This window comes from Mya arenaria, chromosome 2 (assembly GCF_026914265.1).
Source record: "Mya arenaria isolate MELC-2E11 chromosome 2, ASM2691426v1".
NCBI classification, from domain to species: domain Eukaryota; kingdom Metazoa; phylum Mollusca; class Bivalvia; order Myida; family Myidae; genus Mya; species Mya arenaria.
Genome location: NC_069123.1, coordinates 10,381,259 through 10,401,188, shown reverse-complemented (window position 1 = coordinate 10,401,188; position 19,930 = coordinate 10,381,259). Strand labels below are relative to the sequence as shown.

At 32.2% G+C, this 19,930-nt stretch overlaps 1 protein-coding gene across 4 annotated transcripts in view; it reads left to right on the top strand.

Annotated features, from left to right (window-relative positions):
- Positions 1-19,537, top strand: part of LOC128207994 (sphingosine kinase 1-like) — a 53,165-nt gene extending 33,628 nt beyond the window's left edge. Inside the window, exons 5-7 of one of the 4 annotated variants that reach the window (XR_008256814.1) lie at positions 7,939-8,159; positions 9,766-13,680; positions 13,780-19,537. Coding sequence is in view for 1 of the 4 variants with exons in the window: in XM_052911241.1 (XP_052767201.1) it covers positions 7,939-8,159; positions 9,766-10,625 (1,081 nt within the window). In the remaining 3 variants the exon portion in view is untranslated. Of the gene's footprint in view, positions 1-7,938; positions 8,160-9,765 lie in introns of all 4 variants that reach the window. The other 3 variants (XR_008256813.1, XR_008256815.1, XM_052911241.1) reach the window with 3 other exon arrangements.
- The last annotated feature ends 393 nt before the right edge of the window (positions 19,538-19,930 follow it).

The window sequence follows — 19,930 nt, the reverse complement described above, 5'->3', positions numbered from 1 at the left end:
TGTTTACGCTCATTTGTCTGGCAATAGTGTTAACACTCATTTATTCCGCAATAGTGTTAATCTCATTTGTCTGGCAACAGTGTTTACGCTCATTTGTCTGGCAATAGTGTTTACGCTCATTTGTCTGGCAATAGTGTTAACACTCATTTATTCCGCAATAGTGTTAATCTCATTTGTCTGGCAACAGTGTTTACGCTCATTTGTCTGGCAACAGTGTTTACGCTCATTTGTCTGGCAATAGTGTTAACACTCATTTATTCCGCAATAGTGTTAATCTCATTTGTCTGGCAACAGTGTTTACGCTCATTTATTCCGCAATAGTGTTAACGCTCATTTATTCCGCAATAGTGTTAACACTCATTTATTCCGCAATAGTGTTTACGCTCATTTATTCCGCAATAGTGTTAACACTCATTTATTCGGCAATAGTGTTAATCTCATTTGTCTGGCAATAGTGTTTACGCTCATTTATTCCGCAATAGTGTTAATCTCATTTGTCTGGCAACAGTGTTTATGCTCATTTATTCGGCAATAGTGTTAACACTCATTTATTCGGCAATAGTGTTAATCTCATTTGTCTGGCAATAGTGTTAACACTCATTTATTCGGCAATAGTGTTAACGCTCATTTGTCTGGCAATAGTGTTTACGCTCATTTATTCCGCAATAGTGTTAATCTCATTTGTCTGGCAACAGTGTTTACGCTCATTTGTCTGGCAATAGTGTTTACGCTCATTTGTCTGGCAATAGTGTTAACACTCATTTATTCCGCAATAGTGTTAACGCTCATTTGTCTGGCAATAGTGTTTACGCTCATTTATTCCGCAATAGTGTTAATCTCATTTGTCTGGCAACAGTGTTTACGCTCATTTATTCCGCAATAGTGTTAACGCTCATTTGTCTGGCAATAGTGTTTACGCTCATTTGTCTGGCAATAGTGTTAACGCTCATTTGTCTGGCAATAGTGTTAACGCTCATTTGTCTGGCAATAGTGTTTACGCTCATTTATTCCGCAATAGTGTTAATCTCATTTGTCTGGCAATAGTGTTAACGCTCATTTATTCCGCAATAGTGTTAATCTCATTTGTCTGGCAATAGTGTTTACGCTCATTTATTCCGCAATAGTGTTAACGCTCATTTGTCTGGCAATAGTGTTTACGCTCATTTATTCCGCAATAGTGTTAACGCTCATTTGTCTGGCAATAGTGTTTACGCTCATTTATTCGTCAATAGTGTTAATCTCATTTGTCTGGCAATAGTGTTTACGCTCATTTATTCCGCAATAGTGTTAACGCTCATTTGTCTGGCAATAGTGTTAATCTCATTTATTCTGCAATAGTGTTAATCTCATTTGTCTGGCAACAGTGTTTACGCTCATTTATTCCGCAATAGTGTTAACGCTCATTTGTCTGGCAATAGTGTTTACGCTCATTTGTCTGGCAATAGTGTTAACGCTCATTTGTCTGGCAATAGTGTTAACGCTCATTTGTCTGGCAATAGTGTTTACGCTCATTTATTCCGCAATAGTGTTAATCTCATTTGTCTGGCAATAGTGTTAACGCTCATTTATTCCGCAATAGTGTTAATCTCATTTGTCTGGCAATAGTGTTTACGCTCATTTATTCCGCAATAGTGTTAACGCTCATTTGTCTGGCAATAGTGTTTACGCTCATTTATTCCGCAATAGTGTTAATCTCATTTGTCTGGCAATAGTGTTTACGCTCATTCATTCCGCAATAGTGTTAACGCTCATTTATTCCGCAATAGTGTTAATCTCATTTGTCTGGCAATAGTGTTTACGCTCATTTATTCCGCAATAGTGTTAACGCTCATTTGTCTGGCAATAGTGTTAACGCTCATTTGTCTGGCAATAGTGTTAATCTCATTTATCCGGCAATAGTGTTAACACTCATTTATTCGGCAATAGTGTTAATCTCATTTGTCTGGCAATAGTGTTAACGCTCATTTATTCCGCAATAGTGTTAACACTCATTTATTCTGCAATAGTGTTAACGCTCATTTGTCTGGCAATAGTGTTAACACTCATTTATTCGGCAATAGTGTTAATCTCATTTGTCTGGCAATAGTGTTAACACTCATTTATTCGGCAATAGTGTTAACGCTCATTTGTCTGGCAATAGTGTTTACGCTCATTTATTCGGCAATAGTGTTAACGCTCATTTGTCTGGCAATAGTGTTTATGCTCATTTATTCGGCAATAGTGTTAATCTCATTTATTCCGCAATAGTGTTAATCTCATTTGTCTGGCAATAGTGTTTACGCTCATTTATTCCGCAATAGTGTTAACACTCATTTATTTGGCAATAGTGTTAACGCTCATTTGTCTGGCAATAGTGTTAACACTCATTTATTCGGCAATAGTGTTAATCTCATTTGTCTGGCAATAGTGTTAACACTCATTTATTCGGCAATAGTGTTAACGCTCATTTGTCTGGCAATAGTGTTTACGCTCATTTATTCGGCAATAGTGTTAACGCTCATTTGTCTGGCAATAGTGTTTATGCTCATTTATTCTGCAATAGTGTTAATCTCATTTGTCTGGCAATAGTGTTTATGCTCTTTTATTCCGCAATAGTGTTAACACTCATTTATTTGGCAATAGTGTTAACGCTCATTTGTCTGGCAATAGTGTTAACACTCATTTATTCGGCAATAGTGTTAATCTCATTTGTCTGGCAATAGTGTTAACACTCATTTATTCCGCAATAGTGTTAATCTCATTTATTCCGCAATAGTGTTAACACTCATTTATTCGGCAATAGTGTTAACGCTCATTTGTCTGGCAATAGTGTTTATGCTCATTTATTCTGCAATAGTGTTAATCTCATTTGTCTGGCAATAGTGTTTACGCTCATTTATTCGGCAATAGTGTTAACGCTCATTTGTCTGGCAATAGTGTTTATGCTCATTTATTCTGCAATAGTGTTAATCTCATTTGTCTGGCAATAGTGTTTACGCTCATTTATTCCGCAATAGTGTTAATCTCATTTATTTCGCAATAGTGTTAATCTCATTTATTCTGCAACAGTGTTTACGCTCATTTATTCCGCAATAGTGTTAACGCTCATTTGTCTGGCAATAGTGTTTATGCTCATTTATTCTGCAATATTGTTAACGCTCATTTGTCTGGCAATAGTGTTTATGCTCATTTATTCTGCAATATTGTTAACGCTCATTTGTCTGGCAATAGTGTTAACACTCATTTATTCCGCAATAGTGTTAATCTCATTTATTCCGCAATAGTGTTTACGCTCATTTATTCGGCAATAGTGTTAACGCTCATTTGTCTGGCAATAGTGTTTACGCTCATTTGTCTGGCAATAGTATTTATGCTCATTTATTCTGCAATAGTGTTAATCTCATTTGTCTGGCAATAGTGTTTACGCTCATTTATCCGGCAATAGTGTTAATCTCATTTATTTCGCAATAGTGTTAATCTCATTTATTCCGCAACAGTGTTTACGCTCATTTATTCCGCAATAGTGTTAACGCTCATTTGTCTGGCAATAGTGTTTACGCTCATTTATTCTGCAATATTGTTAACGCTCATTTGTCTGGCAATAGTGTTTATGCTCATTTATTCTGCAATAGTGTTAATCTCATTTGTCTGGCAATAGTGTTTACGCTCATTTATCCGGCAATAGTGTTAACGCTCATTTATTCTGCAATAGTGTTAATCTCATTTATTTGGCAATAGTGTTAACGCTTATTTATTCCGCAATAGTGTTAATCTCATTTATTCGGCAATAGTGTTTACGCTCATTTATTCGGCAATAGTGTTAATCTCATTTATTCGGCAATAGTGTTTACGCTCATTTATTCCGCAATAGTGTTAATCTCATTTATTCGGCAATAGTGTTTACGCTCATTTATTCCGCAATAGTGTTAACACTCATTTATTCCGCAATAGTGTTAATCTCATTTATTTGGCAATAGTGTTAACGCTCATTTATTCCGCAATAGTGTTAATCTCATTTATTTGGCAATAGTGTTAACGCTCATTTATTTGGCAATAGTGTTAATCTCATTTATTCCGCAATAGTGTTAACACTCATTTATTCCGCAATAGTGTTAATCTCATTTATTCCGCAATAGTGTTAATCTCATTTATTTGGCAATAGTGTTAATCTCATTTATTTGGCAATAGTGTTAATCTCATTTATTTGGCAATAGTGTTAATCTCATTTATTTGGCAATAGTGTTAATCTCATTTATTTGGCAATAGTGTTAATCTCATTTATTCCGCAATAGTGTTAATCTCATTTATTTGGCAATAGTGTTAATCTCATTTATTTGGCAATAGTGTTAATCTCATTTATTTGGCAATAGTGTTAATCTCATTTATTTGGCAATAGTGTTAATCTCATTTATTTGGCAATAGTGTTAATCTCATTTATTCCGCAATAGTGTTAATCTCATTTATTTGGCAATAGTGTTAATCTCATTTATTTGGCAATAGTGTTAATCTCATTTATTTGGCAATAGTGTTAATCTCATTTATTTGGCAATAGTGTTAATCTCATTTATTTGGCAATAGTGTTAATCTCATTTATTTGGCAATAGTGTTAACGCTCATTTATTCCGCAATAGTGTTAACACTCATTTATTCCGCAATAGTGTTAATCTCATTTATTTGGCAATAGTGTTAACACTCATTTGTCTGGCAATAGTGTTAACGCTCATTTGTCTGGCAATAGTGTTAATCTCATTTATTTGGCAATAGTGTTAACACTCATTTATTCGGCAATAGTGTTAACACTCATTTGTTGGGCAATAGTGTTTATCCTCATTTGTCTGGCAATAGTGTTTACGCTCATTTATACAGCAATAGTGTTACCGCTATACACCGCTAGTTGTTATTTCCAATTACTAATTTTTATCTCACTGTTTAAGCACTGATGGGTTGGGGGGGGGGGGGGGGGGGGGCTGGCAATTAGTAATTAGGTGCTCAAAAGGTTATATTGGTTGAATCATTTACAGTAGTCTTGAAAAAACTCTTAACTATATATATCAACAACAACGCACAAGAAAAGCTTACTAGGTAATAGCCATTGTTTATTTTTGCTTTACTAAATATTTATTTATAAGTGTGAGACAGGTGCAGCCCGGCAGCCAAGTGAATTGTTCAGTAAAGCAAAAATAAATAATAATTGACTAAGTGTTGTAACTATACTAACCAACAGGTAAGTGTGGGCTACTAAATAATCCACTTAATTAAATCAAATTATTTAATGACGACATGGAAATTAGGAGATTGCTTTTGTCAGAGGCTTTCTAAATTATTAAATGTGAATCCTATTGGTAATCTTATTGGCTGAGGCTTGAGCTTAAACATTTATCTCATTTAGGGAGGACTAGATAACAAAATATCTGAGTACCATTTTTTTCAGTTTTTTTTTCTTCAGTTTTTTTTAACCATGCAAATCTCCAAATCCTTTATCCTATAACCTGGCAATTTTTTTATAATCTTCAAAACATGTCTTGCATTTGATTTAAATATCAATTTATGAAATTTTGACATAAAGTTTCTCATTTCAGTAAATGTGATACAAAGATAATAATAGTAATGGTTGACTTAATTCTTCTAAAATAACAACTTAATCAAATTAAAGTATAGGGATGAAATATTGTAAAGTTTGTGTGGATCTTCTCAGTGTCATTACTTACGCTTAAAAATTGCAAAGTTAATGCAAATATATTAATAATCTAGTGCAAAACAATATAGGGTCATATCATATATCTTCTATTGAATTGAAACATGTTGTAGTTTTTATGTTGTTGTTTTTTCATTTTTAAACACATTTCATTAAATAATGAAATTATGAAGTGATTGTTTCTTTTTGCTTATAATACTATGCCATTTATTAGGCAATATAAATGAATTGTAACATACTTAGTGTTTGGCGCAAGTGCCTCTACAAAAGCTGGAGCGCATGCACAAATGGTTAAAAAACTCACTTAATATAACCAATTAATGAAAAGACATGGTGGGTTTTTTTCGTCGTAGACTCTCTAAATGATTAAATCGGAATCAATCGGTAATCCCATCAGTGGAGGCATAAGTGTCAACACTAATTATCTGTAGTGGATGCCTTAATACTATTGATTGGTTTTTCATAAAAACAATTTTTTACTAAATGGAAATTAAAAAAACAGTTACATTACTCAATTTTCTTTAATTTTATGTATGCTTAATTGAAAATATACATTGTTTATGGTTTTGCCAAATGGAACAATGTTTTAAAAGTATTATCAGATAATTCTCAAAAAATCATTCGTCTACCTAAAAATTATTTCAAGAAACTCATGATTCATGGCTTAATTGAGACATCACAACAAATACATTTTTTATATGGAAACAAAAATCAAAGTAAACGCCATGGGCATATGCATAAACAACTGGAAATTGAATTCCAGAAAATCTTTAGGTTTTTATTGGAAGCCTTCAATGTCTTGTCAAATATTTCCAGACAGAACATAAAATACCCTGGTAAAGAGGTGCTATGCAGATCTTTAGTGTAATACCATAGGTACTTCACAGTATCTCAACATTTCAAGTGTACAAGGAGATTAGTTTAAACATTATATATTTTATAATCGATTGTGAAGAAATTTATGATAACTTATAATAAGTCACTCTGGTTGGTACGATGTATGTTCCGTGCGAGTGTGATCCTATAAACTTAAGGAAACCATTATGCAGTATTTTTGAATGGGTAAACGCAGCTGAGACAGCGACACAATACTCTTTTAATCATGTAAAGTGATGTATTATCAGCCTCATACTAGCTAAAATTGCGATTCTAGGCTTGTTTTGAGGAAATAATGTATTTGCCAAATTTGGGACCATCTGGTGTCTAGTCCATTTAATGTACTTAAATTTGATATACTGTGTCCTTGACCATAGGCGTCTGGTTATCATATCAGTCTTCATCATTTAAATATTTCATGGATGTTTCTTTTCAACATGTAAGGACCAAATAAACATAGTTGATAATGATAACTGGTTTGTAATTATTCGTCATTTACAATAATTCGATATCAGTAGCCCATTAGGTAGAACCACCTGCATTGATTTGCTACGACAATTTCTTGCTGTTTTTCATCATTTGAAATATGGTTAAGAATTTGTCCTTACTCATTGTAATTGCAAAGAAGTTTTGCTTAATCCATAAACTTGATGCATATGATCAAAAAAGTAAAGTCTGTTCTTTAATCCAGGTATATGTAAATGTAGTCAAGTGGTTTAGACGTCAGCCTCTAACCCAAGAGGTCTTAATTTCGATCACCATTGGGGGTACTTCCTCATAGCCCCGTATCAGCTTTCAGCTGTCTTCACGATCTAGCAAATATAAATAAATCAGTATAAATGAAATAAAATACAATTGAAATTTCGCAACTAAATGAAAAATAGAGTTCATGAGCACTTGCGAACATGATGATTTGAAAATGCACTAATCTGTTCTTTGTTTCAGCAATTACAACTAACTTTGGGGAATGTTTTGATATGTGATTCATTATCTTGCTCAAAATTCAGTTTATTATTATTAGATTTATCACTGCAGAAATAATTATGCTTTAATGAAAGGTCTGAATTGAACAATGAAACATGTATTTTACCAGAGCCGAACACATATTTCGGCCATCCATATTTAATGGAAATCTGACTGTTTAAAAATTCATGAGTTAATTCAAGGATAGAGCTATTTTTACCAGTGTGTCTACAAAATGACATAGTCCTCAATATGACATTAGGCCACACCAATTTAATGTTTAGTTTAATGATTTATAAGTTGTTTGAGGTATTCTAAGAATTGTGCTGTTTATTTTTTTACCTTTGAGAAGTCCCAATGCTTATGCAACAATTTGTTACTTATGGGTTATTTATATTTTAAGTATGTTTGCATGTATTTTCCAGTGAGTCTATCGAGAGTGACCCAGTTCTCCACGCAACATTTATCCTCATCAAACATCGAGTGATCCCGATGGATCTTGTTATGATAGAACAGCCCTCGTCTCGCGTTTACTCCTTCCTTTCCGTGTGCTGGGGTCTGATCGCGGACATCGATTACGAGAGCGAGAAGTTCAGGGCCATCGGGGAAGCCAGATTTACTTTGCAGGCTTTAAGACGGATTCTGTGTATGTGCACAAACTAATTATTGTGTATTATAGTACATGATAACTCACATATGAGATTTAACCTTTATATAACATAGGGCCTAAAAAAGATACATTTGGTTTGGGTTATCCGACTCTACCTACAAAATAGGGGCACCTACCCTAGCGTTTTTATAGTCAGTTGGTAAAAAAAAAAAGAAATATTTTTTATTTTTTTAAGTGTGAGTGTTTAATATGTAGTTTAAAACCTTGAATGCTTTATACAGAAGATTACTTAAACACTATTCTGTAATGATGACGTTCTTACATAAAGACTTATATATATATAAAAAAAAGCCTACCTACCTTAACTGTTTCCGAAAAGGATGTAAGTAAACCCTAACCGAACCATTTTTTTGGCCAAGGGTTTGAACCAGGTTTTAAATAAAAAAAAATGTCAGAAAGTTGAAGTAATATTTGGTTTCAACTACCAAATATGTAAAGTTTGTTTGCATACATAATTTAATCAAAACAAAAGAAATATTTTAGTATTTAATTCCTGAAGGCAGGAGGGTGCACATTCTGGTCTCCATGAGGACAGGGTCCTTGCAAAAAAGGACAAGGTGCAAGACCCTCCCTTAACCCTCTAGGGAAAACCCTAGGCCTATAAACAGAAATAAAACTTTTGAAACATACAAGACAAATGTACACCGCCTGTCGTATCATTGGCGTAAAGTGTACCTTTAATGACATGAATGATATCTAAATTTTTGTCAGCAGTCTTATATAACTGGTTTCCATGGATTTTCACAAAAATTGGATCGTTCCAAGACAAAAAATTAAAGAGTTTTCAAAACGTTGAATCTGTGAGAGTGCAGCTTTAAAATTATTGCATGCTTTAAGCTCAATGATGACGTTTTGTGTATTTTAGCTCGTCCGTTTTTTCGAAGACAGTAAAATGGCGGTTACTGAGCCTTGATTATGTTGTCTGTGTTGATGTCGACGAAAACATTGTCTTTGTAAAAAAACTTTACCCTGAGGCGACCATGACTAAAGAAATGTATGAGCTAATCAATTGAAACTTTGAACACATGTTGCCACACCCATAACTCTTTATTAATAATTGTTTAGTTATGCCCCTTGTTCATAAATCTTGATTCATAATTGTAGAGTTATGCCCCTTGTTCAACTGAAAAAAACAATGGAGGTGTGTTGACTTATACTCCATGCAAATAACTTTCGCTTACTAATTTCAATGACATTTTGGATAATTTCTATCTTTCATGTGTTTCTGGGCTAGAAAGCAAAAATCTGACCTGAGGGCACCTGCATTGTTAGGCAATGAGGCTTGCCGAGCGTGCCCAAGCCTTGCCGAGCCTGCCCGAGCTTTGCCGAGCCTGCCCGAGTTATGGAACTCATCTATTGAAATATCATAATAATGCTAACATAAAGTGTATAATAAAAGAAATAAAAAGTATTGTGTCACAGCGCGTGACTCATCTAGCATGGGGGGGGTGCCAGATAAAGTTTTCCAGCATGGCTGAATTCACCGGAAATGCCTTTTCAGTGTGCTCGAATAATTGCTTTACATTTAATTATAATTGATTTCTCATCCATAATTTTAGATAATTACACTTTATATTTTCAGCTTTGCGGAAGTATAAAGGACGGCTGTCATTCCTGCCCGTGTCAGAATACATTCCAAAATCATCCAACAATAACACAACAAAATCACTTCATATTCCAACAAAAAACCGTCGCGTCTCCATGGACGATTTTGAAAATGGTGATAACGATGCTTATGACAGACTGAGAACTAAATCAGTGCCATGGAAACTGTACAATAAAAAATCTTTCTCAGAATCTGAGGAAGTCGAAGAAAAAATTGATGAAGAGTTAGCCGATGTGCAGGAATCAATGGCATCAGGCGATGCTTTACCAGAGAACACAGGTAGTGACGAAAAGTCACCTGCCAATGGTGAAATCAAATTTGCACTTGAAACCGAAAATAACCTTGATAACATGGTTTCAGGGAACGGCAAACCAGGGGACACAAGTAGTGTAAATTGTGTACAGGAAGTTATTCGATTGCCAAAAAGTGTTGACGGGAAAATTCCTTCAATATTACCTCCCTTGGATAAGCCATTGCCATCAGACTGGGTGACTCTTGATGAGGAGTTTGTGTCAGTGGCTGCATGCTATCAAACCCACCTCGGAAGTGACAGCATTATGGCCCCTGATGCTAGATTTAACGATGGAATAATCCACCTCTCATTTATTAAATCAGGGATTCAAAAGGGGGAACTACTTCAGCTGATGAGCTTGTTAGAGAAAGGAACTCACATAGATTTTCCCTCACAGTATATCGAGATGGTGAAATGTCTCGCATTTCGTTTAGAACCGGAAGGAAAAGAGGGAATAATTATGGTGGATGGGGAGAGAGTGGATTACGGCCCCTTGCAGGGACAGGTGCTACCTGGGGCGTCAAATCTAATGGCGATACAGTAAACTAGAGTGGGGTTTTAGGGATAGGTTTGGGATGCATTATGTTGCACAAAGGTTAAACGCATTGGGTGCATTTGTATTTTTTACACAAGGGTAATTCTGTTAACATTGTAAGAGTGGCAAAGGTGGAAATGATGGTTATAGGGTGTCTACTTAAAGGCACACAATACCGGTTGATGCAAAAACAATAATTTTAATCTTAAATACCTAAATATTTTTTTTGGTTTTGATCATTAAAGTCAAATGAGTTAAACACGATAATGGATTAAAAAAAAAAAAAAAATATTGATTCAACCTATATTGTGCGCCTTTAATTACTGATAGTAAAGGACTGGTAGAGCTTTGGAAATGATGTCAGAGTATTATTATTTTTTCTTAATTGGGTTGTGAATGGATATGCAAGAAAATATTGAGCAGATATACTTGTTTTATGTTAGCGTTGTGATAAAAAATATAAAAATGGAATGCTTTTTAAGTTTGCTCAAAGTAAAAACTTTTTTTATAAGGTTCAATTTTGTCTCAGTTTGTGTTCACAAGCTTCTTAACGATAACTTACACATTTTTTGTTCAATGTTTGTAAAATTAGATTTGATTTGAATCTATAAAGAGTGAATACATGTTGGTATTCAGAAGATAATACAGTGCCATGCCAAAAGTGAGTGAATTTTTTCAATGGCTGCCATGTGCTCTTGAAGATTACTTCAGTTAACGGTTAATCCCTTCATTTGAATTTATGTTTCAGAGGAGTATAGCAGGACTATAAGATTAGGCGCCCTTCAGTTATTCTACAAGTAAACTTTTTTATTAAGCAGCCATTAAAAAAAAGTTCACTCACTTTTGGCATGGCGCTGTACCTAGTATGGATATCATTACACAATAGTTTGGACTGAAAGAGTTAAAAATGAAATACTAAAATTAGTACTTGAAGAATCACATTTAATTTATTGCCATAGATTTGCCATATTCATCATTATTAAAGCGTTTCTATTTTTTCCAATGGGCATTCATTATATTGTAACATTCCATGAAATTATAAACCAATACAAGGAAAATGAAAAGTATTTTTTTTTTAAAGATTTTTTTATGCATAAAAAAATTCTTATTAAGCAAGCATTCTATTTTCATTATCTCTTGAAATATTTTACTGATTTTGTCGTTGTATTTATAAAATTTATCAAGAATGCTCTTTTTGCATCTTGACCTTTTCGTATGATATGCGCTATAAGCTTTTTTTTGAATTTTGATAATTTTGATATATAGAGGATTTTTGTTTGTTTCAGTTTAAGATATGGAATATATTTCACCGAGTGAGCACTTAAAGTAATATTTACTTTTGGTGTTCACAAGGTGATATATAATGCTATCTTACATTGAATTAATTATTTTTTTCTTTTTATTTCATGCTTATAATTTCACAAAAATGGAATTTAATTGATCTTTAATAGGAAAAGCGCACGAAAATTTAATCAAATGACATCAAACAAGGAACAAAAATAAATGAAATCATTGCATTTTCTTCCCGGCATTGTATGCATTTATGTTACCATTTTTACAATGAAACGGGTAAAATCTGAGAAAACAGTGAAATTATATTTTGTTAAACTGACTGTTTCAAACAGTGAGTTTATTAAGATATAATCCACCATTGTATTTCAATAAACCAGTCGAAATTCATGGGCTACATTTGGGCTTTCTCATTGCAGATAGCTGTGACAATGTTGTTTTTTTAAGATTGATTTTTGGGGGGTTTTGATATTTTTTAGTCCAGTTGTGATTATTGATATTTTAATGAAAGACAAATATCCCTGTTCTTATTTTCTTATTTGGAATGAGAACAGTTCAAGGGACTTGTTATATTGCATCCATCAGATATCACTGATAAAAAATAATTGAGGCCCTCATAGTTCATATATCCAGATATATTTTTATTAAACAATGGACACAACTTATTGACAACTATTTTCAAAACAGCTAATCTACAAATAGATTTGAGCAGGGCCTCTCAAAGTATGTCGTAATTATGATCATGAATTTGTGCATCTAACAATAAAAATTATACATGCGCTGTTTTCATTAGATATAGATGTAAAACCAATCTTAGGGATATTTGTCTGTAAAGGGACTAGACACCAGATGAATGCAAAATCAGCAAATACAGTATTTCCTCAAAACAAGCCTAGAATTGTCAATGCTATAGACTAAGCCAGTAGGAGGCCAATAATACATCATTTTACTTGATAAAAAGAATAAACGCAACAATCATGTTGCTGTCCCATCTGTGTTTCCCCTTTTAAAAAATGGTACATAATGGTTTAATTAAACTAGTTTAAATCATATCTGTTTATGAGTACAGATAAATAATCCAATGTTTTTAAACTTACTGGGATTTACATGGTAGACAACCCCAGTAAATTTCATATTAAAAAAATGCGCAAAAAATGCGTAAGATGCGTGTTTCATAAGCAGTGTGACTCATCAGTAAGATATAATGAGTGGTACACATCGATATTAATTTTATGTAAGTTTTTGACAATCTTCCTTTTTCTTGCAACTGTAACATCTGGTGTCTAGTCCCTTTAAATTAATTAGAACCATTTTATACCTCTTACTTGATCAAAGACACAATTTTTGTCAAACTACTCAGTGTACAATATTTGTTGAGCATCAGAGTGGAGGGGTTTATTATTTGCAATTGTGTAATATATGGATCAGACTAACACTAGGCATTTTATAGTAGGACTGAATATGGTATTCAAATAGACATTGGACTGTGAACAGTGTTTAACAAAACAACAGAAGTCTGTTGTTCTGACGAGAGTATCATTGTTAGGTACTTGACATTCCCCGTCTATTGACACATATTTTATTCAAGATTACTTCCTTACTTTTTATAATGGCGTATAAAGTGGCTCAAAATAAACAATATAACAACAGCATCTTATGAAATATAGCAGACAGCTGTATATTTATAGCCATAGCTGTAATTGTATCCAAGGTATGGCTACATCTGTACATTTATAGCCATAGCTGTAATTCATAGCTGTAATTGTATTCCAAGGTATGGCTACATCTGTACATTTATAGCCATAGCTGTAGTTGTATTCCAAGGTATGGCTACATCTGTACATTTATAGCCATAGCTGTAATTGTATCCAAGGTATGGCTACATCTGTACATTTATAGCCATAGCTGTAATTCATAGCTGTAATTGTATTCCAAGGTATGGCTACAGCTGTACATTTATAGCCATAGCTGTAATTCATAGCTGTAATTGTATTCCAAGGTATGGCTACATCTGTACATTTATAGCCATAGCTGTAATTGTATCCAAGGTATGGCTACATCTGTACATTTATAGCCATAGCTGTAATTGTATTCCAAGGTATGGCTACATCTGTACATTTATAGCCATAGCTGTAATTCATAGCTGTAATTGTATTCCAAGGTATGGCTACATCTGTACATTTATAGCCATAGCTGTAATTCATAGCTGTAGTTGTATTCCAAGGTATGGCTACATCTGTACATTTATAGCCATAGCTGTAATTGTAATTCCATGATATAGCAACATATGTATATTTATAGCCATAGCTGTAATTCATAGCTGTAGTTGTTTTCCATGGTATAGCAACATATGATTATTTATAGCCATAGCTGTAATTCATAGCTGTAGTTGTATTCCAAGGTATAGCTATACAGCTGTAAAATATATCTCTAGCTATTCTTTGGGCTCCATTAATGCAGCTACAGCTGTATACTAACAACAGCCTGTTGTATTTTAAAGCCATAAATATACCTTCAGGCTGTAATATTTAGACAGTTGTTGGATTTTATTTATAGTTGCAGCTGTAAATTACAGCTACAGGTATAAATATACAGCTGTAGCTGTAGTTTCAAAACATTTGCAGGCATAACATACAGCAGCAGCTATAAAACACAGCTGTCACTATAAATTTACAGTTATAGCTATATTATTTGTCATAATAAGTTAAGTTTTGAGCCGGTTGGTACGCCATATTTAAATGCTTATATACAAAGTCTAATTGTAAATGTCCTTCATAAGTCCCCATGTGTTCTGTTGATTGTTGTTGATTGGTGTTGTTTTTGCTGATTCAAGTGTTTTTTTTTTCTTTTCCAAGTCTGACCTTTACTTATCCCGTATTTTTAAGTATGATTTTCATGTAAGTGGTATATATAACATAACCTTATGATTTAGGTCATTAACTAAATTATCATTTGGGCATATGCTAATGGTTATTATAAATTAACCAATGTTTATGAGTGGTGTAAGTGTGATAACAAATTATTGTAAATCATATAGACAATTAAGGAAACCAAATAACAAAAATATTGTCATTTTATCAAGCCTTTGGTAAAAATGTAAATTTTTAATTTATCCATTTTGCAATCTTTCAATCATGTATTAATTTTTCAGTGAATTTTTTACATATTATTTTTCTACTCATTAAATCCTTTCAAACGGTAAAAATCACAAAATTGTACATGAAATTTCTTAAGCTGTAATGAAATCTGTATACCCAGGGTCCCTATATATATATTGCGTTAGAAAAATCTATAGTTCTAATTCTTTTATAAAGCTGTCTCTTATAAACTCATTATTTTAAAAAAGAAACAATAATTGAAGTTTGTTGTCTTTGAAAGCCATTTTTGTTGAAATCGGAAGGATTTGTCTTTAAGTATACTATTTATTTCTATTTCATATTTCTATGATCATGTTTCTAGTAACAATTGCAATATGTTTTCTTCTTGTTATCAACTTGTATTTATAAGTATTGTCTGTGATCAACTTAAATATAACACGAATTTCGTTTTCCAGCGAAATGAAAAAAACACTCATTTTTTTACACTGTTCATTAAGACTGTTATAAATGGACAAATTGTAATATAATATAAACACGTTTTACAGTGTACAAATTGTATTATAAAATGAACACGTTTTACAGTGTACAAATTGTAATATAAAATGAACACGTTTTACAGTGTACAAATTATAATATAAAATGAACACGTTTAACAATGTACAAATTGTAATATAAAATGAACACGTTTTACAGTGTACAAATTATAATATAAAATGAACACGTTTAACAATGTACGAATTGTAATATAAAATAACCATGTTGTACATGAATTCCAAGGAGCCTTGTAAAGTTTCGTCTCGGTTTGTACGAAAAATTAGTTCACATGTTTTTTTTACTGCACAGCGAGGACATCTCATTGATATAAGTTTTAACACTTTCTTAACTTGTTTAAGTAGTTTGACGACAATTTGTTTTGAACATTATGTGTCACGCATGGCGTGATGTTATATAACAGAGTCAATAACTATGTTTTGAACTTCAGCTATATTCACCTCATTTATATCATAGCAGTTTATTACTGAACTCTTTTTATTTGAAATATTAAGCGTAGTCATGTATTTATGAAGTTGCTAAGAAATCCTGAGTCATATTCAAAATTGGTCATGCATGCTTACATTAATTTTTCCAAAATAGGGAATAATTAAAACACGTAATTTGTAAAATCTTTATGATCAAGAAAGGTGGGTAAATGCAGTAAGCCAGCCATTCTTAGTCATTAACATTTTACATAATTCCATGTTCTAAACTGACGTAGAATATGACATGTTTTCAGCAGCACGGGACCATTGTATTAAGGATTTTAGTCATAACTTTAGTATTTTTAAATCTGTCAGATCACCACATATTGTATATAAATCAATTTCTCAACTTTGTTTTCAACTCCGATACCGGCTAAAATTTAACTGACTTGTACACAAAATCATGGTGCTTACATGAAGTTATGCCAGTAATTATTTCATTGGATATCGGGCTTGACGAATATTTTCTACATATCATTAGAGTTGTGAATCAAAGCCGTGCTTTGTGCTCAAATTTAATTTATTTATGCAAGATTACATGTATGAGTATGATTGTGTAATATTTAATGAAGAATTGTTAACGTGGATAAAAGATGAATATTTTGTTGATTTTAACGATATAGCTTAATGATTTAAATTTTAATTGTAAAATTCCACTAAAATAAAAGAAAATGATTTGGCTGTTTTCTGTTTAGACAATTAATAAAAAAATGTTAAATTTAATGTTATGTATTGTTGAAAGACTCAACAGAAATTACTTCATGCAATGTTAATGTTATATTTATGTTGTGTGTTTGTTTATAACAAATTAGGGCTGGACTTCATTTTTTTTTTAAGCAGAACACATACTGTAACAAAGTACAAGTCAAAACATGCTTTGTCATTGTTATAAAATATTCAGCCATCAGATTGTTTTGTTAATGTTGACAGTGCTGGTCATACTGATAAAATCCATGATGAAACCTGAAATAGATATTTAGCTCATCTTTTTTATGTTAAAAGGATATATTTATTATAGCCGTGGTGCTGTTGTTGTTATCATCGTCGTAGCAAAACCTTTTATCTTAGCCATAACTAAAAAAACTGATTCAACTGAAACTTGGTACACATGTTTCCAGAGGCATTCATTACTCTTTCTTAAATAATTGTCAAGAATTGCTCCTGTCAGCATGGTAAAAATACAACAGACTAGCGTGCTGGTTTGCTTTGCAGTGCTCTTTTTAAAATCATTTGGAAATATTTTATTGAATTGTATCATGTATTTCAGTGGTGTATCATGATTTTATATTGAATCTAGCTGATCAAAACTGTCAGTGCTGTCAAGTTTTAACCGCAATGACCTGTAATGTTAACTACATAAAGCCACATGAAAATCTGTACATTTGTCTAATTTATTAGTAAAAGTATGTCCTCCCCAGGCTATTTTTTTGCACATTATTTTATTGGTTCGTTGATTTCGTAATTAAGGAAGAAGTCAAGAAGTACATGTACCTCCCCCTCTCCTCGAGGCCAGTGTTGCACATTTTATTGGTTCATTGATTTCGTAATTAAAGAAGAAGTCAATTTAGTTTTTCTACATCAATTTAAATATTCTTATTTGTGAGTCACCCATAAAATGATGATCTTTTTCATCAAATTTAATTTTAAATACAATTGTAAAACATGATGTAAGACTTTAACCTTAGGCCTGTTGCGTTATTGTTGTTGTTGTTTTTTTATGTTAAATTGATTACATAGTTATTATTGTTGTTTTTCTGTAGCAATGAGGAGTCACTTTTTGTAAAGGCAAACTTGATTGTTTAATGCATGATTATTTTTTTTCACTTTATCTGTCTTAATATCGTGGTTGTGTCCTTGTGTTTTTGTTTTCTGTTGTAATTTATGTGCTTTTGTTGTTTTCTGTTATATTTTTCACTTAACAGATGTTTTGTTACTTAATTGATTTGTAAAGATAAATTGTTATTTTTTAAATATCTTTTCAGACGTATATGTGCCAATTATATAAAATGTAGTGATACTATAAAAGGGAGCGAATGACGCATACCGGAATTTCATTTAAGAGTTTTGGCATTATTTCCCTTCTCGTTATTGCAGATGTAGTTTCATAGATAGATGATGTGTTTTTGCGTTTGCCAGAATTGGATAACTGCTGTTTTAACTGGTGCTGGCTAATCGAATACTATGTAAAAAAAAAATTATTATGACATTTCAAAATGGTACTGTCAAATTTATACTGTTTTATCAGAATTATAATTACACAATTATTTTAGATCTTTACAAAAGGTTATTTTAGACTTTAATTGAAAAAATATGACTTGAAGGTTGAATGAAAATAACTATGCATCATAAGGCATCACCACACGATTTATTTTTTTACTAATGTACTTTAGTGGTCAACATTTTATTTTGTCCAATGAGAAGGCAGTATTTCTCTATTTTTCCAAAACATGTATTTTAGTAAATCAACATTCAGCCAGTATTGATTTTAATCAGGTAAAAGGATAGTTATAAACAGTGGCTGGCCCATTTTGTAGGTAGTTTACACAGTAAAGTGTAGACCACTAAAAAGATTAAAGATTGTTAGTATGTACCAACAGAAAAGAAATGGTTATGAGATCCTGTCAAATCAAACAATTTATTTTTGTAAGTACTGTGTACGATTCTAACAACCTTTAACCATTACTCAGTGTATAACATGAGACCATATCATTTTAAATTGTTAAACAAAGACAAAAATTGATCCTACACTGAACAAAATGAATAAATGTATGATTTTTTGTGCTTTCACTTAAATTTTTTATAGTAATCAGAAGACATATCTGTTATATATAGATATATTATTCTTTCACTTAAAGGAGAATTATACAGTCTTTTAAACGAATGCATTGTATAGATTTTTCTTTAAAATGCAATATTGGTGCACTATTAATGACTATTTGTGTATATCAGAGTATAATACAAAAATGATTTTGTCTGTAAGAAATAAACAAGAACTAACTTTTGGTCTTATTTCTCAAGGAGAATTGAAACAACTATCTGCTGGATATTTCTCAAATTTGAGAACTTTACTTCCATGAGTAAATTGATTTAAGACAAACAGTTTTCCTGAAGTAAAATATTGTAAAATGCTCAAAATTGTATATACCACAGTAATTTTGTGATATATATGAATGAATATCTAACAGAAATAAGATAATTATTTGAAACTCGTAAAACTCGTGAGATCAAGATTTAGAATTTTGTAAAAAAAAATTGTGTGTTTAATTTTAGTAATTAATTTTAGAAATTAAGTAAGCTTGCACTTAGATTTTGTCAAATTGTGTAGCATTAAATTGGATACATTCATGGTTATATGAATATTTTGTAAAGACGATGTTAAAGATGAATTCACAAATAATGGCTAATGTTGATATTTAATTATGTGGAGTTATGTGTTGGTTTAACATGTAAAAATGGAAATCACATAATTATACTAGGAAACAATTGCAGACTTATACATAAAGTATTATAACAATTTATTTGTTGTTGTTCTTTTGAAACCTTAAATTTCTGTAGCTAAAGTATGCTATTGCTCCACTCAAGATTATAAGTATCTTTCAATGCTGAAAGTGTAAGATAGGATTATCCCCACCCGAGCATAGGGTGTTTTGTGGAAACGAGGTTTACTTATATTCGAAAGAACATCCTGCGCAAGGGTTGGGATGAACATATCTTACACGAGCGGCCTCAGTTTAATGAAGTAAAATTGCAATGTATTTTATGTGCGTAATGAAAATAATTTGTGTAGTGAAAATAATTCACATATAGATATGTGATCATTTGTGGATGTAATAGTCAAATCTTCCTTTAAATAGTTCTGAGAAGAGTGCAGCATTATTTCTTGAATGAAGCATGAAAACGTTTTTTT